General features: G+C 40.5%; 1 protein-coding gene across 2 annotated transcripts in view; it reads right to left on the bottom strand.

Annotated features, from left to right (window-relative positions):
* Positions 1 to 20,866, bottom strand: part of LOC122946268 (coagulation factor VIII-like) — a 528,859-nt gene that overhangs the window by 279,533 nt on the left and 228,460 nt on the right. For both annotated transcript variants that reach the window (XM_044305770.1, XM_044305769.1), the window contains exon 17: positions 17,612 to 17,882. In XM_044305770.1, the coding sequence (XP_044161705.1) occupies positions 17,612 to 17,882 (271 nt within the window). The remainder of the gene's footprint in view (positions 1 to 17,611; positions 17,883 to 20,866) is intronic.

Raw genomic sequence — 20,866 nt, forward strand, 5'->3', positions numbered from 1 at the left:
CTTGCGACCCTGTTGACTATTTTGAATGAAACGCTTGATTGTTCGATGATCACGCTTCAGAAGCTTTGCAATTTTAAGAGTGCTGCATCCCTCTGCAATATATCTCACTATTTTTGACTTTTCTGAGCCTGTCAAGTCCTTCTTTTGACCCATTTTGCCATTTCGAGCCTATACAGCTTGGAGTAAGACAACATGCATAAAGAGGATGATGTGGTCAAAATACTCATTTGCCTAATAATTCTGCACTCCCTGTATTATAACCAAATATTGTTCATGTATATTTTATACTGTGTGTATCTAACTGGGTGGATATATATCTTAGGGGATATAGAGAGCGTTTAAGTTGAATTTTCCTAAATAGGATCCATTCAGAGGAGCTGATGTTATTTCAAACATCATTACTCAATAGCTGAGACAGTTAGGGTACACAAACCAGGAGAAAAGTTTAAAGATTTTGTTCTCTTATCTGACCATAAATAAGATGGTCTGTTAACTGTCAAGATGGATCCATGATGTCTGGGAAAGTGATTCTAAAGTGTCAAAGAAGAGTCCCTCCTAATGGATTTACGTTGGGAGAGGTCAAAGTTTAAGTTGTGTAATAAAGCCATATATATGTGTTACTTCTTAAAAACATTGAAATTTCACATATGAAACAACAGTGCCATCAAGTGGTAGATGGGTAGAAGTTTCTAAGGAATGCCAATTAAATCACATCATCCCCATGATTAACATACGTCACACCCACCTTATCTAATTGGAAATCCCTAGTCCAAGAGGGGATGGGCATAGATAAGGATTAGAATATCTGATCCAGTTTTGGAGATCAGGGGACACTTCAGATTGAGAACGTACCACAGGACGTGGCAGATCATAGTACATCTTCACCACTTCCACTCCTAAGAAAAAGCTCCCTACATCCTAAAGAATTCTTCCAGGGACACACCCAAGACTTACAAAAGAAACTGACAGATCTAAATCCTGGAAAGCTGGGTCCCCTCTAAAAAAGCTCTTTATCCCAAAGCCAGGGGTAATGTATAATTTATTTCATTTGCAGTAATTATAAATCGCTCCAATTGGCATATAGTTGAGACCTCATTATTAGTGGGTCAATAGTGTTAAAACAGTAATTTTATGGGAAATTTTGATGAACGTGCACATCATTAGAATTCCTATCAGAGTAGGATCTCTGATCGGATTTTATTATTGGTAGTTAAGTCAACGGGCGTATCTATAAGGTGTCTCTTACTGCCATATTCTTTGATTGAGCATAAGGGACTTTCCACAGATTCTATTGTTTTTTTTTGTTGCATTATAATGTTTTGATAACTAGTACGCTAATCGGTAATAATTTGATTTTAAAAAAAGAGTAGCATTGTATTGTAATTGGTGTAGTAAATTAAGTGAGCCTGGCATAAAAGGTGAACCACCATCTTGTGGTCAATTTTGATATTGTCCTTGTATTAATTTGTATGCCATTTTTACTGTATTTATTTGTAATAAATTATATTTTATATAATTAATTGCACCCTGTTTCATTTTCTGCACAAATTGACTTTAGATCTCATCAAAAAAAAAAAAAAAAAGACGTGGCGTTTATATGTCCACCAATAACATTTTTCATATTTCCCAAAAATATTAAATCATAATTTTTATGATTTCATATCTTATATGAAATAAATACTTGACATATTTTGGAGGCACTGCTGAGATTGATTGCGATATATCTATAACCAATTTGTGCAATTAGTGAAAATATTCTTTAATCCTTATTGGCAAGTCAAATTGTTGTTGTTATTGATTAGAACCATGAGTGCAACAGGCAGTGACTCGGGTAATGGCCATACTACAGCAGATAGTCCATCGTACCCGGAACAGATATTCCAGAAGATTATCAAATATCTTTATTCCCGGTATAAAGTGGACAAGGACATGAATGAATGGATTAATGAGATGCAGACAAGAGCCTTTGATGAACGTTGTGATGTATGGATGCTAGGGGGCACAGTTGATAGATACCTGACATATATGGATTTGGCAAATGATAATACCAAGAGGGACCAACACCTCTTATGTGCATTGCCACCTGTTTTATATGCATTATTGGCGGTCAGTACTCTTTCGCAAAAGAGATATGAGTCCATAATGGGAACAAAAAACCATATAGCCCAGATAGAAGCAGAACTAAAGTCCGCAGAGGACATGATCAAGGACTTAAAATACAACCTTGATCATAGCCATGATGCATACCAAAAGGCAAAAAGTGACTTAGAGGAGTTGCACCTCCGATATTCCAAAATTCAGCAGACGGGCAAATCAAGCCATTCTGTGATTAATGCTGATAGAGATCCGTCTAATACTGTGGGATCTCCTGACCCTCCAAATCTTACGGCCCAGCATTTAGACATATCATCACATGCTCTTAAAGCAGGATCCATCCAAGACCCTAAGCCACCCGAAAGTGATTCCATGATTACACAGGGGGCATTGACCCTATTAAGTTGGGCATTCCAAATTGTAACTGCCTTACTAGGCACCAGCAACATGGAAGCCCCTAGAAGTTCCTCTCCACATGTTCCCCTGAGGAGAGATGTTAGGGTTAAATCACCTGTGTCGTATGAGTCTCATGAAAGTTTTGAAAGTGCATGTGAGTCTGACAGTGATGTGGGGAAGCGTGTGACTTATTCCTTGCCACAGGATCATAGGCGACCAACATATGCTGAGGTGGTTTCTAGGAAGAAAAATTCCCAATATTCAGACAAGGATCAGAACAGCACAATTACGTCTTTAACCGCCTCCGGACCGCCTAACGCAGGATTGCGTTCCGGAGGCGGTCGATTTGATCCTCCTTGACGCGTCGACGCATCATCTGCCGGGACGCGAGATTTTCTGTGAACGCGCGCACACAGGAGCGCGCATTCACAGGATCGAGAGGTAAACTAGTTAATCTACAGCCTGCCAGCGGCGATCATTCGCTGGCAGGCTGTAGATACGATTTTTTTAACCATTGAAAGGTATATCAGACGCTGTTTTGTTACCTGCTACCTGGTCCTCTGGTGGTCCCTTTTGCTTGGATCGACCACCAGAGGACACAGGCAGCTCTGTAAGTAGCACCAAACACCCCTACACTACACCCCCTACCACTTATTAACCCCTTATTAACCCCTGATCACCCCATATAGACTCCCTGATCACCCCCTGTCATTGATCACCCCCCTGTAAGGCTCCATTCAGACGTCCGTATGTGTTTTGCGGATCCACGGATCCGCAAAACACATACGGACATCTGAATGGAGCCTTACGGGGGGTGATCAATGACAGGGGGTGATCACCTCATATAGACTCCCTGATCACCCCTTGTCATTGATCACTCCACTGTAAGGCTCCATTTAGACGTCTGTATGTGTTTTGCGGATCCGCCATATAGACCCCATATAGACTCCCTGAACTCCCCCCTGTCATTGATCACCCCCCTGTAAGGCTCCATTCAGATGTCCGTATGTGTTTTGCGGATCCACGGATCCGTGGATCCGCAAAACACGGACACCGCGGATCTGCAAAACACGGACACCGTCAATGTGCTTTCCGCATTTTGCAGATCCGCACATTGCCATAACTATATAGGAAATGCAATTGCGGACAAGAATAGGACATGTTCTATAGGCTCTACAAAAAACGCAGTGTTCGCCCGATCAGGACTGATCTTGTGCGCACACTTGCGTTAAGTCCACCCCACCGCAGTGATAGAATTTCTTTTTTTCTGATCACTGCAAAAACACCGTAAAATCGCTGCGGCGCTATAAAAAGATCACTTTTGAGGGGTATGGCGAGTTCATAGAAGATTTTTTTTTTTTTGGCACAAGTTAGCGGAATTTTTTTTTTGTTTGTTTTTTTGTTTTTTCTTACAAAGTCTGATTTTCCACTAACTTGTGACAAAAAATAAAATCTCACATGAACTCACCATACCCCTCACGGAATCCAAATACGTAAACATTTTTAGACATTTATATTCCAGACTTCTTCTCACGCTTTAGGGCCCCTAAAATGCCAGGGCAGTATAAATACCCCATAAGTGACCCCATTTTGGAAAGAAGACACCCCAAGGTATTCCGTTAGGGGCATGGCGAGTTCCTAGAATTTATTTATTTTTTTGGGCACAAGTTAGCGGAAAATGCTAAAAAAAAATTTTTTGCTCTTACAAAATCATTTTCTGCTAACTTGTGCAAAAAAATAAAAGATTCTAGGAACTCGCCATGTCCCTCACGGAATACCCTGGGGTGTCTTCTTTCGAAAATGGGGTCACATGTGGAGTATTTATACTGCCCTGGCATTTTAGGGGCCCTAAAGCGGGAGAAGAAGTCTGGAAGGAATCCAAATGCCTAAAAATGCCCTCCTAAAAGGTCCTCATTGGAATGTGGGCCCCTTTGCGCACCTAGGCTGCAAAAAAGTGTCACACATGTGGTATCGCCGTACTCAAAAGAAGTAGGGCAATGTGTTTTGGGGTGTATTTTTACATATACCCATGCTGGGTGAGAGAAATAGCTCTGTCAAATGACAACTTTGTATACAAAAATGGGAAAAGTTGTCTTTTAGAGAGATATTTCTCTCACCCAGCATGGGTATATATAAAAATACACCCCAAAACACATTGCCCTGCTTCTTCTGAGTACGGCGATACCACATGTGTGACACTTTTTTGCAGCCTATGTGCACAAAGGGGCCCAAATTCTAAAGAGTTTTCTTTACGATTTCAGAGGAAATTTTTTACGCATTTGGATTCCAAACTACTTCTCACGCTTTAGGGCCCCTAAAATGCCAGGGCAGTATAACTACCCCACAAGTGACCCCATTTTGGAAAGAAGACACCCGAAGGTATTCCGTGAGGGGTATGGTGAGTTCATGTAAAAAAATATTTTTGTCACAAGTTAGTGGAATATGAGACTTTGTAAGAAAAATAAAATAAAAAAATTAATAAATCATTTTCCGCTAACTTGTGACAAAAAATTAAAACTTCCATGACCTCACTATGCCCATCAGCGAATACCTTAGGGTGTCTACTTTCCGAATTGAGGTCATTTGTGGGGTGTTTTTACTGTCTGGGCATTGTAGAACCTCAGGAAACATGAGAGGTGCTCAGAAAGTCAGAGCTGCTTCAAATTGCGGAAATTCAAATTTTTGTACCATAGTTTGTAAACGCTATAACTTTTACCCAAACCAATAAATATAACTTATTTAATTTTTTTTTTATCAAAGTCATGTAGAACAATAAATTTAGAGTAAAATTTATATAGAAATGTAGTTTTATTTGAAAAAAAAATTCTACCGAAAGTGAAAAATGTCATTTTTTTGCTAAAATTTTGGTACATTTCAAATAATATCAAAAAAAGTAAAAATGTCATCAGCAATGAAATACCACCAAATGAAAGCTCTATTAGTGAGAAGAAAAGGAGGTAAAATTAATTTGGGTGGTAAGTTGTATGACCGAGCAATAAACTGTGAAAGTAGTGTAGTGCAGAATTGTAAAAAGTGGTCTGGTCATTAAGGGGGTTTAAGCTAGGGGAGCTGAGGTGGTTAAATACTACAGTATCCAAATTTTCCAAGAAAGGCTCATTTCAGATAGCCAATCACTTAGAACTGTATGAATCCACTATGGATTCTTTAAAATTATACTCTGATGCTGACCGGATCATATTTCTTCCATGGGCATTTGATGATAAATATCGTCATTACTTTACATCCTTTAAGGAGAGAGGAGTACAAGATTGGCCAAGTGTTTTGCATGAGGTTAAATTGGAATTCGGACCATACCGAACCACTACTGCTACAAAACGGGACAGATATAACCTTACATGTAGACCCAATCAGAGTCCCCGTGAATTCCTCTCTGTCCTCAAAAATGCCTATGGGTTGGCATATAGATCCCCAAATTGGGAATCTGAAGAATTCAAACAGTTATTCTATGATGCTATGCCAACCCAGATCAAACTTAACTTAGCCAGAGATCTGGATATTGATGTTCCCTTGGATAGGTTGGTGACGGCTGCCACCACGCTGTATAATATCAGTGAGTGCCATGCAACAGATGAGAAAAGATTTAAAAAATCCCCAGAGCAAAAGGTAGCTGAAGCTAAGGTAAATCCTAGCTTGAGATTTGAAAGCCAGCCACGAAGGTTCCCTCAGTCTACAGGACCTGCTCAACATGCCCAGCAACAACAGGTAGGACCGCCCAAACAGACCAAACCCCAATATACTAATGGATCAGAGGGGAATAATTTAGGTAATGGGAAGTATTACTTTACTGAGAGAGTAGTAGATGCATGGAATAGCCTTCCTGCAGAAATGGTAGCTGCAAATACAGTGGAGGAGTTTAAGCATGCATGGGATAGGCATAAGGCCATCCTTCATATAAGATAGGGCCAGGGGCTATCCATAGTATTTAGTATATTAGGCATACTAGATGGGCCAAATGGTTCTTATCTGCCGACACATTCTATGTCTATGTTTCTAAGTCTAACTACCGTCCCTATTATTATAGGGGTCCCCAGGGATATAGGCCCTATAACAATAGGGGTTACCAGGGTTATAGGCGTTGGAATAATAGGCCCAGACAACAGGGGGAAGATAGGCAGGAGGACAATTAGACATCCTACATTGATTGTTGATCTTCCATATGATCGGATGATCATAGGAATCGATTCATTAAAAAGATTGAGTCCCATAGTTGATTTCATTAATGAAGCAGCATGGACTCAGGTGAAGGCACCCATTGCCTACGAATACTCTTGCAACACACAAGCACAACTCAGTTGTCATGTGATTGAAGAGAAACCTAACTCTATTGAAGTGCATTTCAGGAACAATCAAATACCGGAGGTCACAATCCTGAAGAATGGTAAGCCCGAGGAAGATGTCAATGGTGCCGCTCACATCATTACCATCCAGAGGGACAAAATCAAAAAGGTAACTCTGGATGATGATATATTAATCATTTCTCTTGAAAGAGGGAATCACAAAGTTGTGGACCTGACCAGGCAAGTTCAATCGATGGTACGGATTGAAAAGGTCAATGACAATTTATTGATTCCCATACAGGTGAGCAATATAGCCCGGGTGAAATTTGCCAAGTTGGATTTGAAATCTGAAGCAAGTAACGTAAGCCTAGGACTCTTAAAACAGGTCACCAATCCTAAAATGATTAAAAGTTTCTCTTCACAGGACCAATGGGTTCATGATCTGGATGGAGATTCCCAAAGTCATAATGTGGTTGCAAGATGTGTTCCATCTATCTCCATAGGAAGTAAAACTACGGAGCACGTTTTCATCGTGATAAATGAACTACGATATCAAATGTATATAGGTAATGACCTTCTGCACCGATTTGCTGTACAGATTGACCTGGTGAATAACACCTTATGGTCCAGATTGCCGGGAAACCCAGAGGGGTTCCAGGATATAGAACAAGCCTTACGATGGGGACAACAGATGCCCTATGCCGTAAGTATCATGGTTGCTGAGGAAGTTGAAATTCATGAAGGATGCAAACCATTTCTTCTCCCCATTAAAGAAGGGACAGAGGCTGAAGAACGCAGACGCGTTGATCTGTTTATCCAACAGAATGCAGCAACTCGGCCTAAAGATAAAGCCTACTCCCCTGATAAATATCCATCAGGATCCATTACATATAGTAATTCATAACATGGTTCCCCATAGCATATCCCTACAAAAGGACACCGTAATTGGTTTAGCTATAGATTCGGAATACTACACATTTGGATTCCAAAATGATGTTTTTGGAATAATTCCTGATGAATACCTGACAGAAGAACAAATAGTGGAACAACATTTTTCCTCAACCCCTGAGGGGTTATTTAACATCCACTCTGTTTATCCTTTCAGCTCTGAAGAAGGCACGTGCCACATCGAAGAGTCATCATTGGTTTTCAACCATGAAATTTATGAAAAAGAGTATGAATCATACCAGCAAGGAAAGGATCAGGTACGCTACACCCAGAATGATTTAACTAGTGAGCTTGAAGAAACTTACGAGTTAAGTCAGCCTGAGATTTTCCCAGGCAAGTCGAAGCGTCAACGGCTAAAGGAGCTCTTCACAGAGTTCCAGGAGATGTTCGTCAAGGATTCTTATGACTGTGGGGAAACAGACCTACATGTTACAAGGATTCACGATCTCGATGCACCCCCTGTTTTTGTCAAACAATATCAACTTCTGCTGGTGGCTTACGAGTCACTATCGGAAATCGTCAAGTACTTGGAGAAGAGGGGTATCATCCATCCAGTACACAGTTCATTCAATCATCCGATACTTGGAGTCCTCAAACCTAACGGTCAATTTCGTCTCTGCTTGGACCTAAGACAGTTGAACAAACGTGTTTATATGTCCGGATGGCCCGTGCCATATATTGACCAATGTTTGGCACAAATACAAGGATCCAAAATCTTCACTGCCCTTGACTGTGCACAAGGATATTGGACGATTAAGGTGGATGAAAGGGATCAGTACAAACTGTACTTTACATTTGGCAAACGACAGTATGCATGAACCCGACATAAATGCGGGCCATGAGTTTGCAGTGTTCATGCATAAGGCAATGCCTGATGCCGCTGAATGAGGTATCTTATCCTATGTGGATGACATCCTGATCAAAAGTACAACTTTTGAAGAACATATTCAGGAGTTGAGGCATGTACTAACACAGCTGAGGAAAACAGGTGTAAAACTTTCTTTGCAGAAGGCTCAATGGTGACGGACCTACTCACGTAAGTTCATAGATAATTATGCCAAAATTACAAAACCTCTTTTTCAGTTGCTAAAGAAAGGAGTAAAATGGGAATGGAGTGAGTGTCATGAGCAAGCTGTAACCGAGCTCAAGGCCAAACTTATGCAGGCTCCATGCCTTGCTTATACAGAAGGGGAAAACCTTTCTTCGTGGAAACAGGTTTTACTGATAAAAGCATAAGTGCAGTTCTTTTCCAAAAACAGGAAAACCGAAACAAGATCATCGCCTATGCCAGCAAGCCCTTGTCACCAGTTAAGGTAAAATTCAATGATTGTGAGAAAGCATTATTGTCAACTGTGTGGGCTTTGCATTATTTTAGGAGTTTTATCCAAGGCGAAAGGATCATTGTGGAGACCGCACACCAGCCGCTGCAATACTTGCAGAGTGATCGCATAAGAGATGGAAACTTGTCAAACAGCAGGACAATGTCCTTAATGGAATGGCCATTGGAGATCAGGTACAAACAAAATAATAAAAACCCAGTTGCTCAAGGATTAGCAGAACTCCATGACTGTACCAATACGGAACGTAAAAGTGAGTCAACGGAAAATGATTTCCTAGAGGAACAATCATCATCCCCATATAAATCTTATGAAGAGGAGTACTGCAAATCGTTACCATGTGTGTACGTAGACGGCTGTTCCTTCCATGCCGATGAAGGATCCGAACGTAGATTGGTTGCAGGTATTGGAGTAGTGTGGAATAATACATTCCTAGATGTATCCGTTGGATACAAAATTGGTCCCAAAAGCAGCCAGGTTGCAGAACTTACTGCTGTGTACAAAGCCGTACAAATGGCTATTGAATATGATGTTAAGGAGTTTGTAATCATCACAGATTCTGATTATATTCGTAACAGCTTTGTGGAGTACTTTCCCGGATGGAAAAAATCCGACATGGTGAGAAGTAATAACAAGCCAGTAAAGCATGGTAAGATGTTTTGTAAAATTGATGAGATGGTTACCGCCCACAGTCTTACCATTTATTGGAAGAAGGTAAGAGGTCATTCAAAATATCCAGGCACGGATAAAGAGGGGAATGACCTAGCGGATTCTCTTGCCAAGCAAGCAGCCATTGATGGAGAAGTCTTTGACGTTAATGACCTCATGGGAACTATCCAAGTAGATGCTATGACAAGGAGTCAGGCCCAAAAGGGAGCTGAAGCCAATGTGGTGCAGTGGAGCCAAGATCTCATTGCGAGCCAAAAGGGGGGATCCAATTATTGGTCTCTTTTATAAGCACATTAAGGAGTGTGGGTAAGGAGGAGTTACGAATTTTGATGAAAGGTCAGTCCCAATTCTCATTACAGGATGGATTGCTGATAAGAACGTTGAAGAAAGGTATCACGCAACGGGTAGTACCTACAGCATACCGAGGTCAGGTGTTGCAACATGCACATGATGCCCCAACAGCTGGTCATCGAGGTGAGAAAATAACATACGAGTTACTACGGGACTACGCTTACTGGCCACATATGTTACAAGATGTGCGAACATATTGTCAGGGATGTCTAATCTGCCCTCAATTCCAGCCACAAGGACCCACTCATCGGGCACCGCTGATGAAAATTGGGGATGTCCATGCCAGTAACAACCTCATCAAAAGGCAACAAGTATATGTTAACCGTAACTTGTCTTTTCACCAAATGGATGGAATGTTTGCCGTGCTAAACATGCAGTTCAAGCGTATGTGCATCTCGGCTCATTAACCACCTATTTTCTAGATTTGGTCTTCCTCAGCGAATCGAATCCGATCGTGGAAGTCACTTCACCAGTGAAGTGATGACAAAGATGTGGGAAATCCTGGGGGTAAAGAGGAAGCTACATATAGCCTATCGACCAACCTCTAGTGGTGGAGTAGAACGTTACAACCAGTCCATTGTGAACATCCTGAAAAAGTTTGTCAATGAATCTGGTAAGGACTGGGATGTCAAGTTGCCTTTGGTACTTATGGCCATCAGAGCCACCCCAAGAACAGCAACTAAGTTTTCTCCCTTCGAGATGATCACGGGAAGGAAGATGGTGTTACCCCAGCATTTACTTTACAGGACAACAGACCATAACTTGATCAATGTTACAACATCGCATCAGTATGTGGAAAATTTACGCAAACACCTTCAGTATGCTTTTGCGTTCGCCCAGAAGGATATAAAGAAAGCCGCAGTGAGTGCTAAGACATACTACAATCTGAAGACAACACAGAAGGAGTATTTCCGATCGGGTGTATCTCTATAATTTCGCTTGGGATCAAGTGAATGAGAGAAAATTCCTACCTTCTTGGAAAGGTCCCTATGTCATCACTGACAAATTATCTCCAGTGGTCTACAAGATCAAAATCCCTAAGGGGATGATTTTATAGAAAAATGGATGCACATTAATCAGCTACATGTTTGTCATCCTAGTGCACGACTTCGAGAGATTGAAGAAGCTGGATGAAAAGAGGTGAAGAGACTTTACGGTTCCAGCTAAAGACGGAAAAAAGGATTGGTATGGTATGAACGGAAAATTGTTATCTGTTATTCTACATCTTTAACTCATATTAACCCATCCTGATGTACGTTTCCTCTGTAACAAAATGTCTCCTGACTCACCTCTGGAACCAGAACTTACTCTGTCCAAGAAAAGAACTTATGCCAATCAGAGGTATATGGTATTAGTAACTCTTTTCTTGTAGGATAAAGTCAAAAAATGTATGTACTCATATGTGTCATACAATATTTTATAGGCGTAAGATGTCATCAAAGATGATTGCCATTATCTACGTCGTCCTGATCTTGGGGAAGGAGTTCCATGCTGAGCCGATTGCTGTGCCAGGTCCTTCATCCGGAATCATGCTACAGGACACCGCGGGGTTCATATTGACGAACAAGAGGATTCTATCCCAGAAGATCTACATCAGCCGGGATCCTCGGGTCTTCGTTGAAAGACAACTCAACGTGTCTGAGATCCTGTCGCTGGAGCTCCAATCCTAGTATCAGATGCACATCGGATATTTCCAAGAACAGATTACGCAGATCCTGGAACAAGCAAGGAAAACCCTAACCAGAGAACAGTCTTCTACAGACCAAAGCAATTCATTTTTTTCCATTCGTAGCCGCCATAATCTTTGGCATAGTGGGCACTGTTATTATTACCGGTGTGACAGTTGCTGATTCCATCTCTATCAAGACATTGGAACTCGAAGTTGGTTAATTGAAAAGGAACCTATTAAACATTCATGTGGAGATGAAGAATCAAAACAAACCTTTATCGAACTTATATCCTGTTTTGCAGGATCTATAGGATGGTTGAGTTTGTTGACCATCCAAGTCATGCGTTAGATTCTCCAGAAGAACTTTAGCCCAGCTCTGGTTGGAAACACTATAAGCCAAGTATACGCATCAAAGAAGACATATGAAAAGCCCTTTTGAACATTCCAAATACATTCACACTTTATGGAACATTTTTGGAATGAAGGGGGATTTGTTGTGCATTTTCATAAGTGTACAATGTATCTGATGATACTATATTCAATATGGATGATCATTGCTTTTAACAGCATGTGATCAGCATGAACCTGAAAAAAAACAAGATGGGTTAATGGCAAGTTCAATGTGTTAAAAGTGAATATATAGAGAACATTATACTTTATATTATTGTTTAGAGACATGGATTTATCTGTACTGGTTTCTCTAAACATGTCTGTGTGGGGAACAATGGGTGTTTCATGGCTAAACCATGATCTGATAAGGAAAGATATCCATAAAACACATCTGGTGTGGAATAGATATCTATTCATACACACACACACATATATATATATATATATATATATATATATATATATATATATTCCTGTGTTCATTTATTTAGCGTTTGAACTTGTTAATGATTCATATATACTATGCGATATTGATGTATTATAACCAAATATTGTTAATGTATATTTTATACTGTGTGTATCTCACTGAGAGGATATATATCTTAGGGGATATAGAGAGCGTTTAAGTTGAATTTTCCTAAATAGGATCCATTCAGAGGAGCTGATGGTTTTTCAAACATCATTACTCAATAGCTGAGACAGGGTACACAAACCAGGAGAAAAGTTAAAAGATTTTGTTCTCTTATCTGACCATAAATAAGATGGTCTGTTAACTGTCAAGATGGATCCATGATGTCTTGGAAAGTGATTCTAAAGTGTCAAAGAAGAGTCCCTCCTAATTGATTTAAGTTGGGAGAGGTCAAAGTTTAAGTTGTGTAATGAAGCCAATATGTGTTAATTCTTAAAAACATTGCAATTTCATATATGAAACAACAGTGCCATCAAGTGGTAGATGGGTAGAAGTTTCTAAGGAATGCCAATTAAATGACATGCCCATGATTAACATACGTCACACCCACCTTATCTAATTGGAAATCCCTAAACCAAGAGGGGATGGGCATAGATAAGGATTAGAATATCTGATCCCGTTTTGGAGATCAGGGGACACTTCAGATTGAGATCATCATCACTTCACACGTCAGGAACGTACCACAGGATGTGACAGATCACAGAACATCTTCACCACTTCCAGTCCTAAGGGAAAAGCTCCCAACACCCTAAGGAATTCTTCCAGGGACACACCCAAGACTCACAAAATAAACTGATAAATCTAAATCCTGGAAAGCTGGGTCCCTTCTATAAAAGCTCTTTATCCCAAAGCCAGAGGTAATGTATAATTTATTTCATTTGCAGTAATTATAAATCGCTCCAATTGGCATATAGTTGAGACCCCATTATTAGTGGGTCAATAGTGTTAAAACAGTAATTTTATGGGAAATTTTCATGAACGTGCACATCATTAGAATTCCTGAAATATTTCTATCAGAGTAGGATCTCTGATCGGATTTTATTATCCGTAGTTAAGTCAACAGGCATATTTATAAGGTGTCTCTTACTGCCATATTCTTTGATTGAGCATAAGGGACTTTCCACAGATTCATTTCTATAGTTTTTTTTGTTGCATTATAATGTTTTGATAACAGTACACTAATCAGTAATAATTTGATTTAAAAAAAGAGTAGAATTGTATTGTACTTGGTGAAGTAAATTAAGTGAGCCTGGCGTAAACGGTGGAGCACCATCTTGTGGTCAATTTTGATATTGTCCTTGTATTAATTTGTATGCCATTTTTACTGTATTTATTTGTAATAAATTATATTTTATATAATTAATTGTACCCTGTTTCATTATCTACACAAATTGACTTTAGATCTCATCAATAAAAGAACTGGCATTTATATGTCCGACAATTAAATTGTCATATTTCATAAAAATATGAAATCATAATTTTTATGATTTTATATCTTATATGAAATAAATACTTGACAGAGGGAATATAAAAGGGAGACATTTAGTCTAAATAGGTGACACCTGAGAGAAGAAAAGGAGATGACAAAGTAAAACCAAAACAAAGAACATCATGCAAGAGGTAGAGAAGGACGTCAGCCAGACCTTCTCACAGAACTGGCAGTGACAACATCCCAGCCAGCAGAGCAAGAGCAAGTAGCACAGAAAGACAGCTGAGTCTGGTTAAGAGTGAAATATCTCTGAATATATAACTGTCACGACGGGGAGTAGGGGAAACCCTCATCGCGCAATGCTCTGGCTACCAGGCCGCAATGCAAGGAAAACAGGAGCTGGTCACCTCCTAACGCTTCCCTCAACAGACCCTAGTCTCCTAACTGTATGAGTCCCCTTCAGTGGTAAGAGGACTCATACCCACGTGCCTAGTGATCTAGGAATCCCTGCATTGCCCTACAGATGATGACAGGGCAGAGAATACCTGTGCATCCATGACACGGATGACAAGCATCTCCAGAGGCCCAGTAGCTGACAGCATGCAAGACTGTGGGTGAAACAGTATGGCAGGTAAGTCACACAGCAACATAACAATGCTATCTACACTTACCTGCCACAGCCGAGATGGACGGAGGCTCCAGGCTGTTAAACCCACAGTCTTGCCTTCGCTTAACCCCTCCGGGAAAGCACGCCCCTTTCGGAGCCATCACACCACCATGACACAGCAAAGGAAACAGAATCACAAATGAAGGTGGCTCACACAGACATCAAACATACAGCCAGGGAGCAAAGCTCCAACACAGGCTGACAAGCAAACTCTGACCTCAGGCAGCAAAACACCAACATATAAAGAGGCCAGATGTCACACCCACCACAAAACATTTAACCCTGTGCAAACCAAAGATGGGGAAACACCACAACCCAGGGAAAATGCCTCACATGCAAACACCGTTGCCAACGGCAACCGCACGCGTAGACACAGAGTCACAACTTAACCAAGGGTCGTGACAATAACAGTGGACAATATTATTTCCTGGAATATTGGTGGAAATATTGAACTGTGCAGTATGAGACATGGCAGGATGCGACAGCAGGCGCAGTTATCGGGCAGCTGCATCGCAACGTCCAAGTGTATTTAACCAATCCAGGGAAACACCACATTACCTCAGGAACATCAGGGAGAACCACTGAAATACAGACGTGGACAAAATTGTTGGTACCCTTTGGTCAATGAAAGAAAAAGTCACAATGGTCACAGAAATAACTTTAATCTGACAAAAGTAATAATAAATTAAAATTCTATAAATGTTAACCAATGAAAGTCAGACATTGTTTTTCAACCATGCTTCAACAGAATTATGTAAAAAAATAAACTCATGAAACAGGCATGGACAAAAATGATGGTACCCCTAACTTAATATTTTGTTGCGCAACCTTTTGAGGCAATCACTGCAATCAAACGCTTCCTGTAACTGTCAATGAGACATCTGCACCTCTCAGCAGGTATTTTGGCCCACTCCTCATGAGCAAACTGCTCCAGTTGTGTCCGGTTTGAAGGGTGCCTTTTCCAGACTGCATGTTTCAGCTCCTTCCAAAGATGCTCAATAGGATTGAGGTCAGGGCTCATAGAAGGCCACTTTAGAATAGTCCAATTTTTTCCTCTTAGCCATTCTTGGGTGTTTTTAGCGGTGTGTTTTGGGTCATTGTCCTGTTGCAAGACCCATGACCTGCGACTGAGACCAAGCTTTCTGACACTGGCTAGTACATTTCTCTCTAGAATTCCTTGATAGTCTTGAGATTTCATTGTACCCTGCACAGATTCAAGACACCCTGTGCCAGACGCAGCAAAGCAGCCCCAGAACATAACAGAGCCTCCTCCATGTTTCACAGTAGGGACAGTGTTCTTTTCTTGATATGCTTCATTTTTTCGTCTGTGAACATACAGCTGATGTGCCTTGGCAAAAACTTCGATTTTTGTCTCATCTGTCCACAGGACATTCTCCCAGAAGCTTTGTGGCTTGTCAACATGTAGTTTGGCATATTCCAGTCTTGCTTTTTTATGATTCGTTTTCAACAATGGTGTCCTCCTTGGTCGTCTCCCATGTAGTCCACTTTGGCTCAAACAACGACGGATGGTGCGATCTGACACTGATGTTCCTTGAGCATGAAGTTCACCTTGAATCTCTTTAGAAGTCTTTCTAGGCTCTTTTGTTACCATTCGGATTATCCGTCTCTTAGATTTGTCATCAATTTTCCTCCTGCGGCCACGTCCAGGGAGGTTGGCTACAGTCCCATGGATCTTAAACTTATGAATAATATGTGCAACTGTACTCACAGGAACATCTAGTTGCTTGGAGATGGTCTTATAGCCTTTACCTTTAACATGCTTGTCTATAATTTTCTTTCTGATCTCTTGAGACAGCTCTTTCCTTTGCTTCCTCTGGTCCATGTCGAGTGTGGTACACACCATATCACCAAACAACACAGTGATTACCTGGAGCCATATATATAGGCCCAATGGCTGATTACAAGGTTGTAGACACCTGTGATGCTAATTAGTGGACACACCTTGAATTAACATGTCCCTTTGGTCACATTATGTTCTGTGTTTTCTAGGGGTACCATCATTTTTGTCCATGCCTGTTTCATGAGTTTATTTTTTTACATAATTCTGTTGAAGCATGGTTGAAAAACAATGTCTGACTTTCATTGGTTAACATTTATAGAATTTTAATTTATTATTACTTTTGTCAGATTAAAGTTATTTCTGTGACCATTGTGACTTTTTCTTTCATTGACCAAAGGGTACCAACAATTTTGTCCACGTCTGTATATAGTGACATATAATTAATGTGGTAATAATACCAGTGTACGCCGTATATAAACAATAAGAGTGGATTTGACAACTAAAGTGTGGACAAAGGATTACTAGAGTACCGTCCCTAATGTTATACGCGTGAGCTCCGCATTTGAATATATTATAAAAAGGGGACCGAGACTGGTTTTATTAATTATTTTATGAATTGATGCTTTTTAAATATTTGTTATTGTAATTTTATTGATTAAGTAGAATCATGTTACTGTGAACCAACCATTTGTTATGTGATTTGTTGCATTTTACCGGATCTTGACATCACTGGAGCCCAGTGGAGCATTACAGACCTGCAGGAGAAGGAATGGAGAGCTGCTGTCGGAAAGAAGATAAGTAATCTTCCCTTTGCAGGTGGTCAGAATTTTCAAAAAACCCTTCCATACTTGCATAACCTGTTTAAATGTAATTTAAATAGCCATAGGTAGTAAGCACATGTCAGAACAAAGCTAGCGAGTCAATATTAAAGAAGGAATCCCGCTAACAACATTAGTTGGCAGATAATGTCATTGCATACTGTTGCAATATGTTTAATATCCACACATTTTGTTACACATACGGGTTGTGCAGTAAACGATGGTGATGATTAATTTTAAAACTGAATTGCTTGTTTTGCTAATGAACTACATACCGTGAAAGATGTGTTCATGCTGCAATTCAGCAGAAGCTTTTTCCATATTACAGGCTGCAGGACAGGAAGCAATTGAACCCATTTTAGCAGTGCAAGTCAAAGGGCAGTGTTGCCTCCAATTCTCCTTGAAGTACCAACTCTCAGTTTCATTAATGTCCATAAATATAAGTGAGAAGTCTTGCATTGATAGCTGAAGAACATTGGATCTCTTTAACACTTTAGGTCGACAGATGAGCAAAGGTCCGAAGAGTCCAGAATGAAAATCTTTGTACTTGGAGAAAAACATAAAAATTATTGGATACAAATCCAACTAATTGCTAGTTTCATTAGTACATAATATACAGTGTATATGGAGTTACTGGAGCCTTTGAATCTGACCAATGACAACATCTGGCTGGAGTTTGTATGTCTTCTCTGTGTTTGCGTGAGCTTCCACACAGATTGTGAGCTCCAACAGGAACAATAAGTGATGATAATATCTGTGAAGTGCCGCGGAATATGTCAGTGCCATATTAATGAGTAAAATATATAAAAAATTAATTTATGAATAACCGGGCCATAAGGATAGGGATGAGCGAAAGCGTGGAAGTTCAGGTTTCCTGGGTTCGGCCGAACTTCAGGTCAAAGTTCGGGACCTGAACTTGACCACGAACCCGAGTCAATGGGGACCTGAAGTTCACTTTATTATTTTCCGTTATAACATGACTATATCAGAAAATAATAGCATTCTTAAGACAGAATGCAAAACAATATGGCCACTAGTTTTACTTAGTGCAAAATAAAACTTGTGGAACATCCATCAGTATTAAGTACAAAGTGCAGTTTCTGGTGCCAGATATGGAGGTATGGTGGTGGTTTGGATGCCAATTTAATAGCACTAGAAGGCAGGCTTGATGTTTGTCTAACCTGGTTGTTAGCTAGGTGATGGGTGTCTAAACAGAGGTTCATCACCTGAAGCACTGTTTGTAAAGCTGAAATTTCGCTCATCGCTCTTCTGTTTTGGCACACTGATGCTTTCTGAACTTTAGGGGCCCTTATTACTACTTGGGGCAATTTGGGGAGCTTTATCCCTACTGGGAGCACTGTGGGAATATTACTACTGGTGGTAATGTGGGAGTGCATAATTATTGAACACAATATGAAGGGCACTATTACTAAGAGAGGCACTCTCAGGGAGCATTATTACTGTAGAGGGCACTATTAGTAATGAGGGGGAGAAAATTATAATTTGTAGGACTTTTGGGATCACTATTAGTATGTGGAGGACTATCTGTATGGTACTGTTATTTTGTATTTGGGGCATTGGAAAGAAAAGCAAGCACTGTATTGAGGGAAGCAGCAGGATAACCCTGTTGGGGCCACTGAAGGAGGAAATGATGGAAACGTAAGGAATCTAAGATGTCTGTGTAGCAAATTCTGTAGAGACGAGACATGGGTGAAAGAAGTCATCATTGCGGTCTGCTTCCAATGGAGAAAATGAAGAAAAAGAACATCTATATTAGAGGAGATGTCACTGGATATAATAGTTATGTAGTGCTGAATGTAATGGCCATCCAAATATGCTATTAGCACTGGGCTGGGGAGGAGGTTGGATCGGAGGGTATACCCACAGACATATTTCACATACATCACAAGTGGGCCTGTCTGTTTTAAAATGCCAGGACTGAATTGCAGTCCTAATTTGGCCCTGGTTTGCTCACACTCAGGGGATATCTAGTTGGGCCTAAATTTTTCTCCCCAAAACCTGTTGCTAATTTTCTACAGTTTATAATTGTATGAAGAAGGCCATTTATACCTTCAGAGGCAATTTTTTATTATAGCATTTTACTTATTTTTGGCTCAGTACTTAATCAAAGCACTTTTGGCAGTGATATCTGCCTGCAGTCTTCTTAGGTATGATGCCACAAAGTTTGCACACCGGGATTTGGGGATTTTCTGCCATTCTTCTCTGTAAGTCCTCTCAAGTTGTATCATGTTGGATGGGGACCAGCCATATTCAGGTCTCTTCAGAGATGTTTGATTGGATTCATGTCAGGGCTCTGGCTGGGCCGCTCAATGAGATTAAAAGGGTTGTCCTTAGCCATTCCTGTCTTGTCTTGGCTGTGTGCTTAGGGTCATTGTCTTGTTGAAAGGTGAACCTTTAGTCCAGTCTGAGGTCCAGAGCACCTTGGACCAAGTTTTCATTAAGAATATCTCTGTACTTTGCTCCTTTCAGCTTTTCCCGAACCCTGACCATTCTCCCTGTCCCAGCTGCTGACAAACAACTCCACAACATGAAGTTGCAGTCATCATGCTTCACTGTAGGGATGGTATTAGATAGAAGACAATCAGTGCCTGGTTTCCAGTGATGGTTGACCTTCTGGAAGTTTCTCCCATCTGGACACAGGATCTTTCGGGCTCAGCAAGAATGACCATTGGGTTCTTAGTCACCTCTCTTACCAAGGCTCTTTCCCTCAATTACTTAGCTTAGTGGAGCGCCCAGCTCTAGGAAGAGTCCTGGCTGTTCCAAACTTCTTCCATCTACTATAGTCTTGGGAACTTTCAGTGCAGCAGAAATTTTTTGTACCCTTCTCCAGATCTGTGCCTCCACACTATCCTGTCTCTTAATTCCACAGGCAGTTGTTTCCTCCTCACGGCTTGTTTTTTGCTCTGACATGCATTGTCAGCTGTGAGACCTTGTGAGTATGTGAACCCTTTAGAATGATATGGATTTCTGCAGAAATTGGTCATAAAATGTGATCTGATTTTCATATAAGTCAAAACAATAGGCAATCACAGTCTGCTTAAACCAATAACACACAAAGAATTAAATGTTACCATGTTTTTATTGAACATACCATGTAAACATTTACAGTGCAGGTGGAAAAAGTATGTGAACCCTTGGATTTAATAACTTGTTGAACCTCCTTTGGCAGCCATAACTTCAACCAAACGTTTCCTGTAGTTGCAGATAAGGCGTGCACAACGGTCAGGAGCAATTCTTGACCGTTCCTCTTTACAGAACTGTTTCAGTTCAGCAATATTCTTGGGATGTCTGGTGTGAATCGTTTTCTTGAGGTCATGTCACAGCATCTCAATCGGGTTGAGGTCAGGACTCTGACTGGGCCACTTCAGAAGGCATATTTTCTTCTGTTTAAGCCATTCTGTTATTGATTTACTTCTATGCTTTGGGACGTTGTCCTGTTGCAACACCCATCTTCTGTTGAGCTTCAGCTGGTGGACAGATGGCCTTAGGTTCTCCTGCAAAATGTCTTG

This window comes from Bufo gargarizans, chromosome 9 (assembly GCF_014858855.1).
Source record: "Bufo gargarizans isolate SCDJY-AF-19 chromosome 9, ASM1485885v1, whole genome shotgun sequence".
Taxonomy (NCBI): Eukaryota; Metazoa; Chordata; class Amphibia; order Anura; family Bufonidae; genus Bufo; species Bufo gargarizans.